The 16442-nt window shown below is 43.6% G+C and overlaps 1 protein-coding gene across 4 annotated transcripts in view; it reads right to left on the bottom strand.

The window, feature by feature from the left end:
- The window catches only part of SLX4 (SLX4 structure-specific endonuclease subunit), a 40565-nt gene extending 27284 nt beyond the window's left edge, over positions 1–13281 (bottom strand). For 3 of the 4 annotated variants that reach the window (XM_039492376.1, XM_039492379.1, XM_039492378.1), the window contains exons 1-2: positions 13099–13281; positions 316–1081 (exon numbers count right to left, since the gene is read on the bottom strand). In XM_039492376.1, the coding sequence (XP_039348310.1) occupies positions 316–685 (370 nt within the window). In that variant the 5' untranslated portion in view covers positions 686–1081; positions 13099–13281. Of the gene's footprint in view, positions 1–315; positions 1082–2366; positions 2497–13098 lie in introns of all 4 variants that reach the window. The other variant, XM_039492377.1, reaches the window with a different exon arrangement.
- Between the last annotated feature and the right edge of the window lie 3161 nt (positions 13282–16442).

The raw sequence follows: 16442 nt of genomic DNA, 5'->3' as shown, positions 1-16442 counted from the left end.
GCTTTGGGGAACCCTCCCTTCTCTGTGCTTCACCTGACCGAGGGAGACCTCTTCTATCTGACTGCACTGTTGAAGAACAGTTACTAGGGACAGTCAAAGGTGTCAGTCTAATGAGTTGAATATTGTCTAATAATGCACTGTCTAATGGTATGGGTGAGCAAAATGCACCCCCTGTGCCATCCTAACTGCCTGGTACCCCTCTCTGGGTGAAGTTTAGAAAAGTTCCACTGAACGTGAGAGTCCTTCCAGCCCCAGGCTTTTTTCCGTTAGAAATATTTCAGAGTGAGGGAAGGAGACAGAGGTTGGAGATATTACCTGCCAGGCTGTTCTGATTACAGTTTGGTGCCATAGCATCCAACTGAATGGCAGAAGGAGGGTCTCCATTTTCATCTCCCAGTGGAGGCCCATCATTTCCACAGGCTGTAGTTTCACCTTCTGGTTCATGCCCCAATGCCTGCTCATTGGGGTCCATGCAGCCTGGCCAGCCCACTCTCTTTCCAACAGAGGAGTCATGCTGGCTTTTGCTCTTAGCAGTTGACTTATTCTTTTTTAATTTGCTTTTTGTTGCAGTTCTCCTTGTCCCGCTCTGAACCTTCCTCCCTCCCTCGGCATCTCCAGCCTTTTTCTTGACTCTACTCAATAGGTTAGCACAGAGTTCTTTAAAATCATTGTCCAGCTCATCCATCAGCCACCAGCCTCAAGACACTCAGTTTGGCTTCAGTGCGATGGAGCGTGTGGGAGTATTGGACTGAGACAGCAGGGTCAGCACAGCTCTGCCTCCTTTGATGACCTAGTCCTCATTGTGCCTTCCACCATCCCAGAGATCTGCCCGCTCTGGATTCCAACAAGATCAACAGTGGGCACCTTTCTGACTGGTCCAATATTTCACTCTCTATATTTACAGCTTAGCCATTAAGTCTAGTACAATCTTCAAGGAGTCCATTTGATATCACTCATATTTAGGGGACTTCCTTGCTCTTTGATGGGTTCAACAGCAGATGGACAATGCACTCTGTTTAGAGGATGCCCCAGGATCTTCATGGTGTGCTAGAAGGCTTTGCGAGGAGCTTTATCATAGCATCTAAACAAAAGAGAGAAACAAGAGTGTAAATGAAGGATGGTCTGTATAGGCATATTCTGGAATAGGATGGAGCTTTGAGGATCAGTGCAGGAAAATCCTGACTAGATAAGGCACATAATTGACACAAAGTATTATCCATCACTGAACTACCAACAGACACAGGGCGTGTTAGGAGGTGAGACACAAGCACTTCAAAGTAGGTTCCTGACATTAGGCACAACTATCACATACACAGAAGCATGTTTCCTAATTTATGAATAGGCTGGAGCTCAGGACTTAAGAGTGACTTTTTTTTTTTTTTTAAATAATAGGTTCTGGAAGTGAGTGTCAGGGAGTGGTGTATGGGGAGACTTTGGCAAACCAGTAAAGTGCCTGAAACCACTATGGGTTATTGTTAAAGGCAGCTTAGTCAGCAAGCTGTAAATTGGCCATTCAGCAGTTTCAGCTTACCAAGGCAGGAGGGGAGGGCGTTTGGGGTGCCACAGAAAGGGCAGCTTGACCCTGTGTCCTTCCTGATAAGAACTGTGTTGAAGTTGCTGATACATGCATTTTAAAAGAGCAGGATGTGCCTCAGGAATGTCTATTGGGGTCTCAAGGCTGCAAACTCTGGAAAAACCCACACCTGGTTAATCAGTAATCAGAAAGAGCCTCTTTCTTGCCCATTGGAACTGCTTGCTTAACAAGTTTTCTTTAAGGGACATTACTAATGTATAAATAAGGGGGAAAAAGCTTGAGATAGTTGGACTCATTTGGGGACTCTTTTTGGACTCTCCCTCTGGATATATCTTGTGGTCCCCACCGGCAGATGGAAGATTTGGCCACCGGAAGCCTGCCGCTGTGTCACTCGAGAGCCACACTCAGCTTTGGTCATTATCGAGGGTTGGGGGTGTTTTACTAATCTGTTGCGGACGTGTGTAAGTAAAGTATAACTTTAAGTGAAGGCACTCTTGTGTTGTCCTGTTTGTGCCAGCCATCTATCGGTTGGAGGCCGTGTCTCCCCTGATTTATTTCCTGATACCACCCCGCATAGAGTAAAAGTTACCAAGAGCTTTGGGTTGAAAGAAGACCGGGTAACAGTGGAACTAAAACCACACACACACTTCAGATTGAACACCTGTGCCATCATAGTGTGAAATTCAGTTTTTTGTCAGAGCGCCTTTTAATAGGATGGCCTGACACGTATAAGGCTTTTTCTGCTCCTGGTCTGTGTTTGGGAGCAACTCAACTATACATAGTCAAGCCCACATCCCTTCCCTTCTCACTTCCTCTGTACACAGATACTTACTGCTGCCTGATCACTTTCAGTGTTTGCTGCTGTCATTGCTGGTAAACACTGCCTTGCAGGGCCTGAGGAAGGACACTCAGCAAACCAGGACACTCGCCACTCTACACAAAGTTCCATCAAAGTACAGAGACTAAACAATCAGAGAACAAAAATATCAACAAATATGTTGTTTTTGTGGATACAGACTAACATGGCTACCCCTCTGATACTTAAAAAGTATCTTTAATCTCTCTGAGTTATAGTAAACATAACACACTACTTAGGGGTTACCAGGTTAGACATGTCCAGGTGGAAATTGATCAAACACCAAGTGATATTACAACTAGATCTCTATTCTTAGACTGCCTTCTTCCTAGTCCCAGAATTTGGTATGGTCATGACTCATTTACAAGAGGTTATATATTGCTCTCAATTCCTATTGCTTTCAGTCCTGAAACTGAGCGTTTCACTTGGAATGGCAGCAGTCGCTGTTCAGTTTCTCCAGCAAAACTCTAGGCACCAAAAGAGTCAAAATGCAGGAAAAACACAAGATGGATTGTTTTTTCAAATGGCTTGGCTTCAGACACACAAGGCGAAGGAATGCTGGTTACACACTTTATGGGTCAGCCTCTCCTATAAGCAATGACAGATGTTAATGGATATTTTTCTTTCAACATAGTCTCCCAAACCTGTAGAGACTTTGCTGTGAATCTTGGAGTAATTTCTTATTAGAGAGAAACAGATTTTTTTTTTTTGTAGCTAGTTCATACATTTATTTTCCTGGACAGAGTCTTGAGGAAATTATCCCTACAAACTGACCACGTTCTTCTAAGCAGAAGACAGCATAGAGAGAGAAACTGAATCTTCAGCCTCTGAGTTTCTATACAGTCCTCACAGACAAACTAGTGGTGTCACATTACTTAATGGTGACTTCCAAATACTGTCCTTTGAAACAAATCCAGCACTTCTTTGTTTACTATATGTGCTCAATGCCTCAAGTAGGTTAGGTGAGATGGGCAAAGCACAAAACTGACATAGAACTTACTTTTTATATTCCTTCTTTTTCAGGTATCAAAGTCTGGATTTGCAGGTGCTTGGTCATTCACTGTGCTGACAGTATCACATGAAACTTGGGGCTTGTCTTCACAAGAACACAGAAGAAAATTAATCCAAATTAAACTAAACGTGTGAATTTAAAGTGGATTAATTAAACCACATTAAATCCCTGCGTGTTTTTTGATTCACTTCCAAAGTGAATTAAGATAAATAAAATCAATGCTGCTTTAAATCTGAATAAGAGTGTCCACATAGGGGTCCAATGCAGTTTAACTAATCCACTTTTAAAAAATAATTCAGATTAACTTTCCTGAGTATTCCCATGTAGACAAGCCCTTAGAAATCCTTGGACATTGGCTTAAAAGGGAAGGGAGTATTGCTTCTTCACAACATTTCATGGGTTTGTAAAGTGCTTCTTTTAAATTTCATATGCTCTTCCCCTATGGGATCAAAAAATCTTTCTAAGCCACCCAAACGAGCAAAATAAAATAAAAACAACAGCACTTAAACCACCTAAATGCCAACTCTATGATCCAGGTGGGGCCTGTGACTGATCTCCCATCACTAGGGTAGTGCATGCTGGGATGTCACACAAAATGGGACCAATACAAATGGATGTTGGGACCTGGAAAAATAGGGGGGGAAAGGTAAGAGTTAATTATGTTGAGTGCCTCTCTTACCTAGGCTATTTGACAGACAGGGAACTCTAAATCATAGAATGTCAGGGTTGGAAGGGACCTCAGGAGGTCATCTAGTCTAACCCTCTGTTCAAAGCAGGACCAATCCTGACAGATTTTTGCCTCAGATCCCCAAATGGCCCTCTTAAGGATTGAACTCACAACCCTGGGTTTAGCAGGCCAATGCTCAAACCACCGAGCAATCCCTCCCCACAAGGTGCTAGATTTTTCAAGGAATTTGCCATCTCCTTTAAATAGTGTAAATTATTTAAAATTGACTGTGAGATCAACTATAAGGGTCTCAGGGATTGCAAGGTTCAGATGCCTTGGGCTTTCTTTTTTCCAAGTAGTGAAGTACTCTACAGAAATGATGACTACAAAAATAAAGTGAACCATGAGCCCCTCTCAAGAGGGAAAGCATGAAAAAGTGAGTGAGCAAATCTACTGGAAAAGAAAGAAAACTAAGCACCACACAAATTATTATTAATAATAAAAATACTTTATTTCTCTAGTTACTCCTGAAATAGATGACTTCTTGTCTCATTGGAACATAGCAATTGTGACATTGGATCTAGTCCAGTATTCTGTCTCCAGGCACTTCAAAGGATGGTACATGAAACCATGCAGTAGGCAGACGTGGAATAATCTGCACCCCACATTAAATCTCATCCTAATCCCTAATGATTACCTTAAACCCAGAACCATGACATTTAATATCCCTTCCAAAATGTGTTAGCAGTAATAACAACTCTGGATATTCTTGTTTTCTATATAATATCCAATCCCTCTTTGAATCTTGCTAAATTTTTGGACTCACTGACATCCTGTGGCAATGAGTTCCTCAGTTTAAATAGCTGCTGTGTGAAAAAGTATTTCTTTTTATCAGTTCTGACTTCACCAGGTTTTAATTTAAAACCCTGTAAGGTGTTGAAGTAGGGTGGTCACCAACAGTGTTCTGTCTATTTTTTCTACACGAGTGCGGAATGAATTTTTTTATGTGCACCAATATGGAGGTGATGTGTAGTGGGGGTGGGGCCGAGGGGCTCGGAGTATTGGAGGGGGCTCGGGGCTGGGGCAGAGGTGCAGGGGTGTGAGGCCTCTGGCTGGAGGTGTGGGCTCTGAGGTGAGGCCAGGGATGAGGGGCTCAGGCTGGGGCGTGGGCTCTGGGATGGGGCTGGGGGTTAAGGGTTCAGGGCTGGGGCAGAAGGTTGGGGTGGGGGGTTGAGGACTCTCGCTGGGGTGAGGGCTCTGGGGTGGGGCTGGGGATGAGGGACTTGGGGTACAAGCTGTCCCAGGGCCACAGTGGGGAGAGAGGACTCCCCCCAGGTCTCTTTCCCCGCAGCACCTCCCCCTGCCCAGGTGCTGCATCTCCCCTGGCTGTGGCAGGTCGGGGCTGAGTTGGGGCCAGGGAAGGGACACCCTGCCCCCAGCAGATTCAGGCTGAGGCTGGTTCAGGCTGAGGGAGGGGTGCTCCTACCCCGGCTGTTCTGGGCAGAGGCTGGGTTCGGGCCGGGGGAGGGGTGTCCCTCCCCTGGCGGATTCCCTGAGCGCCTGCGCAGCACTTAATAGGCTGCTGTGCGGCTGCGCAGCTGTGCAGCTTACAGGGAACTTAGGTCACCAACACATTCACAGAATACCTAGTATTCTGGTACTGGTGCATGAGATCACGTCAGTGGGGGCTGAGCGGCACTCTGTTCAAAATTGCCTACTCCACGTGTGATACTGGACAAAGGTTTTATATTAGTACCAGACAGGGAACAAAACACAAAAACATAAAACCAGAAGCTTAAAATCAGACAAATGGCCTGTCTATGTCCAAGTAGTTTACATTTTCCCCTCCTATGTGCCTGTCTGGTCCTGACTAACCTACATAGAATCACAGAATAACGCTGTGTCATCTGGAAAATCTTATTACCTCACTGCTCACCTCTCTGTCTGGATCATTAATATACATACACCGGACCTAGTACTGAACCCTGAGTCCCACTGTTAACTTTTTGCCATGATGAAAATTGACTATTTATTTCTACTCTTTGTATCCTGTCTTCTAGTCAATATCTGATCTATGACAATACTTTGCTTCTCACACTTTAACTACTTAACTTCACAGTGGATTGATTTAAATCAAAGTGATCTGAACCACCAATTTTAATCAGTATTTAAATCAGCAATCAGGAAACCTTGATTTAACGAATTGATTTTTAATCTTGTTTTGCTTTTGTACTTCTTAGTTATTTTCCTAAAGAAAGGTTGATTCTCACTGGTTGGTGACCATTATCGCATGTTGATTTGCAACTAAAGATAGCCTCTACCCTAAATTTGGTCCTTCTTTTTGATAACCAGGAGGATACACTATATCTATACATATTTATTTAAATTATACAGCTCAACTCACATTTATTCAGATTCTTAGCTTTTATATTTCCTATTATGTTAGAAAATGGTGAATGATGGATTTCTTACTTACTAGATGATTAATTTTTTACTTGTTATTTGTGTCAAGTTCTATTTCGATGGCAATTGAAATTCAATTAAAAATGCACCAAAACAGCATTTAAAAAAAGAATGAATAAAATAATTTTAAATATGCTAGACACATAAGGAAAAAAAATTATCATAACATATTTTGCATTTAAAATTAACTGATTTACTAAGCAAAACAAGTATTATCTGTAGTTAGTGAACTGAACTGATTGTTTCTAGTCACTCAGTCCATCAAGATTTTAGAACTAGTAGAGCTGGTCCTCTCCCACCTAGTTTTTGCTCATAGGTTGGAAGAGGAAAATAGGCTTTCCTGCTTTTTCAACTCCCATTCAGTTCTCAATTTTGAATGAATTAGTCATTGACCTAAACTAACTGAATATACTGATATGAAGAAAATATTATCACTGCACCTGCAGAAGAGGCGGCTACTGCTGTCAAAGATTGGTTTAGCACTTCAACAAACTATGGTTCCAGATGCTCAACCAGTGAGTACCACCAATTCAGGGGTCTGACTTTCTTTAAAACTTAGCAGCAAACGTGTACTGCTTACCATTATTTTTTTATTTTAATTTGATTTTAATAGTTTATAAGTTTAGGCCTTAATATAAGTTATCAATTTCAAATTTAAATATGTTTATTTAAAAAAATAAATAAACTTGTATTTAACTTAAATTTTAAAATTCCAATTTAAATACAAAAAATATTTTTATCCACCCTGCTTAGCTTCTTTAGCAGCTTCCTGTGAGAGACCTTGTCAAAAGCCCTTTGAAATTCTAAATAAACTATGTTGACTGGTTTTCCTTTATCCACTACTTTCCTGACATGTTCAAAGTATTCAATAGGTTAGTGAGACATGATTTTCCTTTGCAGAAACCATGCTGATTTGACCCTCTCACATTATGATTTTCCAAATGTTTTATCATGATATTTAAAATATAATTTCAATCAATTTACCAGGTACAAATGCAAGGCTTACTGGTCTATAACTCCCCAGTTCACCCCATAATCTTTTTTTAAATAATGTAAAACATTTCCTACCCTCTAATCCTCTGGTGCAGAAGCTGTTTTTAATGAGCCTGCACATTTTTTGCTAGCAGCTCAGCTCCTTCAGGACTCTTTGATGAACCATCTGGGCCTGATGACTTATTGTTTTTAAATCATCAATTTGTTCCAGGATCTCTTCTTCTGTCACTCAATCTCAGAGAGTATCTCATCTTTATCACCAGAAAAGTGCAGGTCTGGGGTAGATATCGTCCTGAAACCTCCTCTGTATTACGTAGACACCTATTTTCTACCTTGCTGCTAAATACACTTCCATGTCCATTATTTATGAAGGCCTCATTTTCAAAGATCCTGATTCTGCCACCCTTACCGATAAATAATATCTTACTCTGTGATTATTCCCTTAATTTGAACAGGATTACCTGGGGAATAAGGCACTAAACATCAGTAAGGGTGGCAAAATCAGACCCTTTAAAAATTAAGGGTCTGATTCTGACACCATTCTGACTTGCATCGAGGGTGTATTCCACAAAAGCTCATGCTGCAAAAAAAACTGTTGTCTATAAGGTGTGGTGATTCTTTCTTTGCTGCTTTTACAGAACCAGACTAACACGGCTACCCCTCTGATACTTGACATTATTTGTTGTTTCCTTGAGGAGACAGTGCAGATTACACCATCCTACAGAGACCCCTGCTGGTTCTATATGCCCACAGCTCCATCAGTGGCACAGCCTTGACGGAGAGAGTGTATTCTGATGTGAGATGCAGAGAACTGGACGGAACTGATACATTTGCACTGCCTGACACTGAAGAGCAGGAGACCTGGACTCAAATCACAGTCTGCGTGCCAGCCATAGCGTGGACTGCTAAAAAAGCAGCACACCCGTGTCTGGGGGAGTACATCATCTCACTCAACAGCAGATCAGTGAAGTATCTGCACTGATGGTCCCTCAAGGGTGGTCATAACTTAAGGAGGTCTCAAGGGATAGGGTCAAAGTAGTAGGAAGGTTGGAGGCGCCTCATTCTTCAAAAATTAAATTAAATGTTTCTTTTTCCATATGCACCTAGGTTTCTAATTATAGAAAGTTCCTGATGGAGAATAGCTCCATGCTGCTGTGCAGGCACCATAAATATTACTTCTCCTCCCCTGAAGGCTAGTTACAAAAGATTTGGAAGGTTGGTAGCAGAGTCTTCAATCGAGCCAGTCAAAACACAACATGGGGAAAGAATTGGTGTTTGTGCTGGAAACCACATCAGAAAGAGACCCCCTGGAATATTTCCAACCTGAGTCTTGCAACTACAAACTTTCCTACAGTTCTCAGTATTTCCCATTGCTGCTGGAGAGAAATCCACAGATACAAAGCAGACTTTCCAGAGGAGCAGACACCTCTATGCCTCTCACAGACCTTCCCTTATGCAGTCTCTCTCTATTCAGTTCTACATAGGTTCTTATACCATTCTCATCACAGTAGTATCTCCAGCACATGCACTTATCTGTAAACACAGTATGGTAGACTCACTATATTGTTGGACTGTCCACAAGGTATGGCTTCTCTATGCCCCTGGGTGTGCAGAGAACATCTCAATGTGCAATGGCAATCAAAAAAGCTAAACGAATGTTAGGAACCATTAGGAAAGGGATAGATAAAAAAATATCATAATGCCACTACAGAAATCCATAATATGCCCACACCTTGGATACAGCATGCAGATTTGGTCATCCCATCCCAAAAAAAGATATATTAGAACTGGAAAAGGTACAGAGAAGAGCAACAAAAATTAGGATTGTTCATCTTAGAAAAGAGATGACTAAGGCAGGATATGACAAAGATCTACAAAATAATTAATAGTGTGGAGAAAGTGAATAGGGAAGTGTTATTTACCCCTTCTCATAACACAAGAATTAGAGGTCCCTTAATTTCAGTAAGTACTTCTTAACACAATGCACAGTCAACCTGTGAAACTCATTGCCAGGGGATGTTGTGAAGGCCAAAACTACAAATAGCTTCAAAAAAGATCATGGGGAGGTGTCATAAACAGATAGTTAAGGGTTAAGGTCTCTTTTACCTGTAAAGGGTTAACATGCAGTACCTGATGACCACCTGACCAGAGGACCAATCAGAGACAAGATAATTTCAAATCTCTGTGGAGGGAAGCCTTTGTCTGTGTTCTTTGTTAGAGTGTTCTCTTTTTGGATCTAAGAGAGGCCAGTCATGTCTCCAAGTTCTCCTGGAGTAGTTCCTACTATTCAATAGTGAGTATTAATTAGAAAGGCGGATTAGTCTTATAATTTGATTTCTACATTTGCAATTGTGTGTTTGCTGAAGGAAATTCTTCATTCCTGTTTGCTGTTACTTTGCTTTTACTGAGAAAGAAAGGAGGGGGGGATTCTCTCCAGAGATTGATAAGTTTAGACCCTGTATATTGTTCCATCTTGGTTACAGAGACAGTGACTTTCTTTTATTTTTTAATAAATCTTTTCTGTAAAGGACTTGGTTGATCTTTCTTTGGGTGGATTCTCAGGGAAAGGGGAGGGGGAGGCATCCCTCTGTAGTTAGATCCCGGTATCTCTCCTAGGAAAAGGGAGGGAGCAGGAAGCAGGGGGGAATGGTTTATTTCTCCTGGGTGTAAGAACTCCATAGATTTGGGGCTCTTGGGATCCCCAAGGATTTTGGGGAAGGACTGTGTCCCAATCCACGTACCTGATTGGGTGGTGGCAGCTTTTACCAGATCTAAACTAGGATTTTTAGTTTAGAGGGAAACCAGTGCAGGTCCCCATTTTGGAACCCAACAGCTCTAAGTGGGGGTGAGACCTATGACAGGAGGATAGGTCCACCAAAAGCTATTAGCTCAGATGGTCAGAGGTGTCACTAACCTCTGACTGCTAGAAGCTGGGACTGGATGACAGGAAATGAATCATTTGATAATTGCCCTGTTCTGTTCATTCCCTCAGAAACATCTGGCACTGGCCACTGTTGGAAGACAGGATACAGGGATAGATGGACCATTCATTAGTCTGACCCAGCATAGCCATTCTTATGAATTCATGTATGAGTGCAACCACAAAATACCATCAGTACCACATTCTAGGCAAATAGCTTTAAGAAGTCTTCCTAATAACCCCACCTGCTCATCAAGCTGACTAAGTCTATTGAAAATAGACTTTGTGGTTTGGTTCATTGCTCCCAAAATGTATTTTTATAATTCTGATCAGTAAGTTAGTAAGAGAAAAAGTAGTTTAAGTTCCAGACCACTCAGTATCCCGTTGCAGTGTTACTTACCACTGTTATACACCCCATCTGAATGCTATTGTTGAGCTCTGCTATTATACAAACAATTTCAGTTTAGAACAGGAATTCCCACTTATTTCCATTCTGCAGATTACTGCATAAGAACAAGAGACTATCTCACAGACCCGCATTTGAAATCCTCTGATGCCCGCTTCTCAAAAAGATTAATTCTACAAACCATAAACAAGGGCTTTGCATGCTCCTGAAACATACTGGTAGTTTGAGATTGACTGGTCTAGAACAAAGTATTTAATCATAGCACCCTGTTTATGTTGCTGTACCGTATCACTAGGCACTTCCACTGGATATCCCTATGATCATATATAGATAGGGCAAGGAAATCATACATAAAAGGACCTGTGGTCTACTTTTCTAAAGCTGATATTTAAAAAGTTTCTAGCTGTTTCAATAACAAAGATACATCTCTGTAAAGTGATGCACTATTTCCTAATAACCAGCATGCAGGAAACTACCTCCAGCCAAATAGCAACAGCAGCAGGCAGCAAAGGTGGAAACTCACCTATCCCCATCCCATGGATCTCAATGAGATGGGAACTGCAAACTCACTTGGGAATTTTTCAGTGCTAAAGCAATGACTGCACCCACCTGGAGACATGACATTTTCTAACGTCTGTACAATGTCCAGCACAATGGGGCCCCAATTAGGACTGGGGCCTTTGAGTATTACCATAATATATGTATTTACTGATGATAATAATAAAGGCTCTAATCAACACTTACACTTGTGCTTAACTTTACTACTATGAGTAGCTCACTGAAGTCAATTCAACTAGCTGTGATAGTAATAAGTAATAAATCATAAAAAGACCTAGCTTTTATATAGAGCTTTTCATCAATTGATCTTGAAGCACGTTACAAAAGATGTCAGTATCATTAACCCCATTTTACAGATAGGGAAACTGAGGCATAAAGGTGACTTGCCCAAGGTCACGCACAGGTCAGCGGCAGAGCTGGGAATAAAGTTAAGCATGTGAATGTTTGCAGGCTCAGGGCCAACATTTTGTCTTAAACCACCACAGCCCCTGGTTTTCCAACCAGGATGAGCTCTTTCTGTACCCAATCCCTTCTGACCTTGAAAGTGAAAGGTAGATTCCCACTTTGCTGCCTTGAAGAAGCTGCAGAGAGCTTACCTTAGGCTGCCTACCCCCATTCTATTGTAACTATGAATGTTCTTATTATCCATACAAATGCTCAATCTCTCTTTGAATTTTGCTAATGTTATGGCCTCCTGTGGCAATGAGTTCCACAGTATAATTACACCTGTGAAATTTTTAAAAATTTGCCATAATTTAATTCCATTGATATCACCTTGTTCCTGTGTTGTAAAGCAGGGAGAACAGAAACTCCTTATGTACATTCTCTATACCAGTCATCATTTGATAGATTTTTATCATGTACTATCACAGTCCACTTAGAAAAAAGATGACAATTTTAAAAGTTATAATAAAAAGAGGATGATTTAACAGTGGCTTTACTCTTCCTTTTAAAGGGCATTTATTCACCAAATCCCATACTGTAATATGTTTTCTCCACAATTCCAGTTAAATGTTTTGCCACTTTTTAAAATCCATGAAAATCAGACTGAATTGTATAGCAATGTTTCCCATTGTCCTAGACATGAGTTACAGATAACTTTTTACCTATTCTTAAAAAAAAAAAGTGATCTAGTATTGTTTATGCTCCCCTGAACCAAGGTTTGTCCCTTTCTAGGCCATGGAAGATTGGAAAGGTTTAAGGTGCTAAGGCCAACTCGACTTCCTGCTCAACTACAGCAAGGAGGACGGAGGTAACATTGGTAGGCGTGGAATGCACATTAGGAAATCGTAATCAGTGCAGTGCTGTGTCAAGCGCTCGTCTGCTGGCGGGCAGGGGCTGCCCGTTGAGTGGCCACTGGGCTCGCCCATTTCCCAGCAGGGCCCTGCAGGCCACAAGCCGCTGCTGGTGTTCGGGAGACATCATGTTGCTATGTGACACAGTGATGACGGTACAATGACATCAGAGGAGCGCAGCCTGACGTGATCATGGATAACGACACAGTAGTGACATCACTTATATGTGCTGATGTCACGATGACTGGAGTGTGGCCCGGCACCGTCTCCATGGGAACAAGCAGTGGTACCAGGGCTGTCAGGGCAACAGGGAACCTACCCCCACCCCCAAGCTGCAGGCAGGACCCCCCTCCCGTTACACCGGCTCTCCCCGCCCTCCCCCGGCCCCTCTGACCTCTGCTGGGAGAGGCGGGCTCCATCCGCTCCGCGCCCCTGGGCACCAACAGCCAGGCGGCAGCAAATTCCGTTCGAGGCGCATGCGCGCATCATTTGGCGCGCACGCGTAGAACAAGCGGCGGCCGTTGTCTGTGAACACTAGAGTGCTTCCCGTCGCCTTGTCCCTTCGCGCATGCGTAAAGCATACCGTCACTGTACAAGGCCCACTTCCCAAACGTGTTTCTGTACGCATGCGCAAAACCACCCCTGTATGCCCTGCTGGGGATGCAGGGGCGGGGCCGGAAATAATAAGTAGGGGCGCGCCCCCAATGGCGGCGGCGGCCGCGCGTCAGTCACGTGGGAAGTTGACCGGCGCGGGCCGGGCAGTGGGGAGAGCGGGGCCGGGGCGCTGAGCCGTGCCTTACGCGGGAGAGACTGTGTTCTGCGCTCGGTCCTCGCCAGCCCCCACGTTCGCCGCTCCCCGAGGGGACTCAGAGGGGCTCCCGGGAACGGGCACTGCCAGATCGCCAGCCCAGTCCCGGCTGCCACCGACAGCTGCAGGGTGCGGCTGGTGGCCGAGCGCTCAGCTGCCAGGCGGCGCATGTGCCCTGGGCAGCTGGGGTAGCCTCAGCAGTAGCTGTCCCTGGGTCTGGAAAGGAGGGAAGTTTGGCTTTGCCTACGCTACCACTTTTGTCGTTCAGGGGTGTGAAAAAAACAGGCCCCTGATGGACATAAGTTTCTCCAACAAAAGTGCTGGTGTGGACAGTGCTATGCTGGCAGGAGAAGCTCTTGTGCCAACATCGCTACCGCTGCTGGTTGGAGGTGGTTTAATTATGTCAACAGGAGAGCTGTCTCCTAGGAGCAAAGGGCAGTTACACAAGGTACTTAGTGTAGACACAGCCATCAGGAACTTGCCCTATCTGTAGTTACCAGTGCATTGAAAATGGATCAGTCACTTCCTTGGCCAAGCCCTGTGATCTGACTAAATCATTCTCTAAATCTCATACCAAACGTAGCCATTGAATGCTTTTCAGTATTTCAGGCTCCTGCAGTGGTTTTACATTTTAAGCATTGAGAAGACTCTATGTTAGGCCTTCTGGCAAGACTATCCGAAATAAAAATCCCTAATGGCCCTTATTTCACATATGCACAGCTTGGTGTTGTGTTGGGGCTTTATTGGGGGATGGTTCCTGGGATTCAAATAAGCCAAGTTTCCACCTTTCAAGATCCATAGGTCCAACACGTGCCTATCACAATGTGGTGTAGCTCATCCACTGCATCAAATGCCCCAACGTCAAGCTGAAACCAGACAATTGCTGCACTCTCAAATGAACTCACACAGAAAAATAATAAAAGACAGACACATCCTATCTCCCCTGGGTGAATGCTTTTCACAAAACAATCATTGCATATCGGACCTTTGGGTCCTTGTTCTCAAAGAAAATCTGCACACCTTCAAAAGACGAGCCTGTCTTAAATTCATAACTTTGTTAGACACTAAAAACCACGGACTCAGTAGAGACACTGAACGTCGGCCTGCAAAACTCATTCTCTGAATCTCATACCAAAGGCAGGACTGCTTTTCAGTTCTTTGCTTCATGTCTCACTCGCTATAACTGGTCACCAACTCGTAGATCGTGATTGACTGGTTGTTCGTGGAACCTCTGACAGTCGATTTCAGTCTCAGTCCTCCATCTTGTTTTTTTCCTCCTCCACTCCACACCCGCTCCGGAGGTCCACGCCATTCACCTGGTCCCTCCTCTCCTCCACTCCCGTAGGACTGGGGAGGGTGAGCCTCTGTTCGTCAGAGGATGGAGATGGATGGCAGGAGAGAGATCACTTGATCATTGCCTGTTAGGTTTACTCCCTCTGGGGCACCTGGCATTGGCCACTGTCGGTAGACAGATACTGGGATAGATGGACCTTTGGTCTGACCCGGTACGGCCATTCTTATGTTCTTATGTAATGGTGTAGGTAATCCACCTCTCCAAGAGGTGGTAGCTAAGTGGATTGAAAAATTCTTCCGCTGACCCCATGCCAACTATATAGGGGTTAGGTTGATATAGCTACAACTCTCAGGTGTGTGGATTTTTTTGCTTTTGCAAAAAAAAGCAAATGTAATTTTTGGATGCAATAACAGAGGCATAGCATGCAAGTCAAAGGAGGTGATAGTGCAGTGCCGCTGCACTGGGAGCTGGTTCGGCCTCAGCTGGAGAACTGTGTCTAATTTGGTCACCAGTGTATAGGAAGGATGTAGAGAAACTGGAAATGACCAGAGGCAAGCGACAAACTTGATGAAAGGGAGAGAATTCAAGCCATATGAGTGAAGGCTAAAGGAAGTGGGTATGTTTAGTTTGGGAAAGAGGAGACTGAGGGGGACATGGCAGCAGTCTTCCAGGATTTCAACAATTTCCACCCCACCACCAACCTCAGCCTGGACCAGTCCACACAAGAGATCCACTTCCTGGACACTACAGTGCAAATAAGCGATGGCCACATAAACACCACCCTATACCGGAAACCTGCTGACTGCTATACTTAACTACATGCCTCCAGCTTACATCCAGGACACACCACACGATCCATTGTCTACAGCTAAGCCCTAAGATACAACCGCATTTGCTCCAATCCCTCAGACAGAGATAAACACCTATAGGATCTCTATTAAACATTCTTAAAACTACAATACCCACCTGGGGAAGTGAAGAAACAGATTGACAGAGCCAGAAAGGTATCCAGAAGTCACCTACTACGCAATGGGCCCAACAAAGAAAGTAACACAACGCCACTAGCTGTCACCTACAGCCCCCAACTAAAACCTCTCCAGCGCATCATCAGGGATCTTCAACCAATGCTGAAGGACAATCCCTCACTCTCACATACCTTGGGGGAAAGGCCAGTCCTCGCTTACAGACAGCCTCCAAACCTGAATCACCAGCAATTACACACCACACAACAAAAACACTAACTCAGGAAACAATCCCTGCAAAAGAAACCCCATTGCCAACTCTGTCCACATATCTATTCAAGGGACACCATCATAGGACCTAACCGCATCAGCCACACCATTAGGGGCTCGTTCACCTACACATCTACCAATGTGATATATGCCATCATGTGCCAGCAATGCCTCTCTGCCATGTACACTGGCCAAACTGGACAGTCTCTATGCAAAAGAATAAATGGACAAAAATCAGACATCAAGAATTGTAACATTCAAAAACCAGTAGGAGAACACTTCAATCTCTCTGGACACTCAATGGCAGACTTAAAACTGGCAATTTAACAAAAAAAATTAAAACAGACTCCAACGAGAAACTGCAGAACTGGAATTAATTTGCAAACTGGACGCCATCAAATTAG

The sequence above is a fragment of the Mauremys reevesii genome, linkage group 10 (assembly GCF_016161935.1).
Source record: "Mauremys reevesii isolate NIE-2019 linkage group 10, ASM1616193v1, whole genome shotgun sequence".
Lineage (NCBI taxonomy): Eukaryota > Metazoa > Chordata > Testudines > Geoemydidae > Mauremys > Mauremys reevesii.
This window is presented reverse-complemented; position numbering and strand designations above follow the sequence as displayed.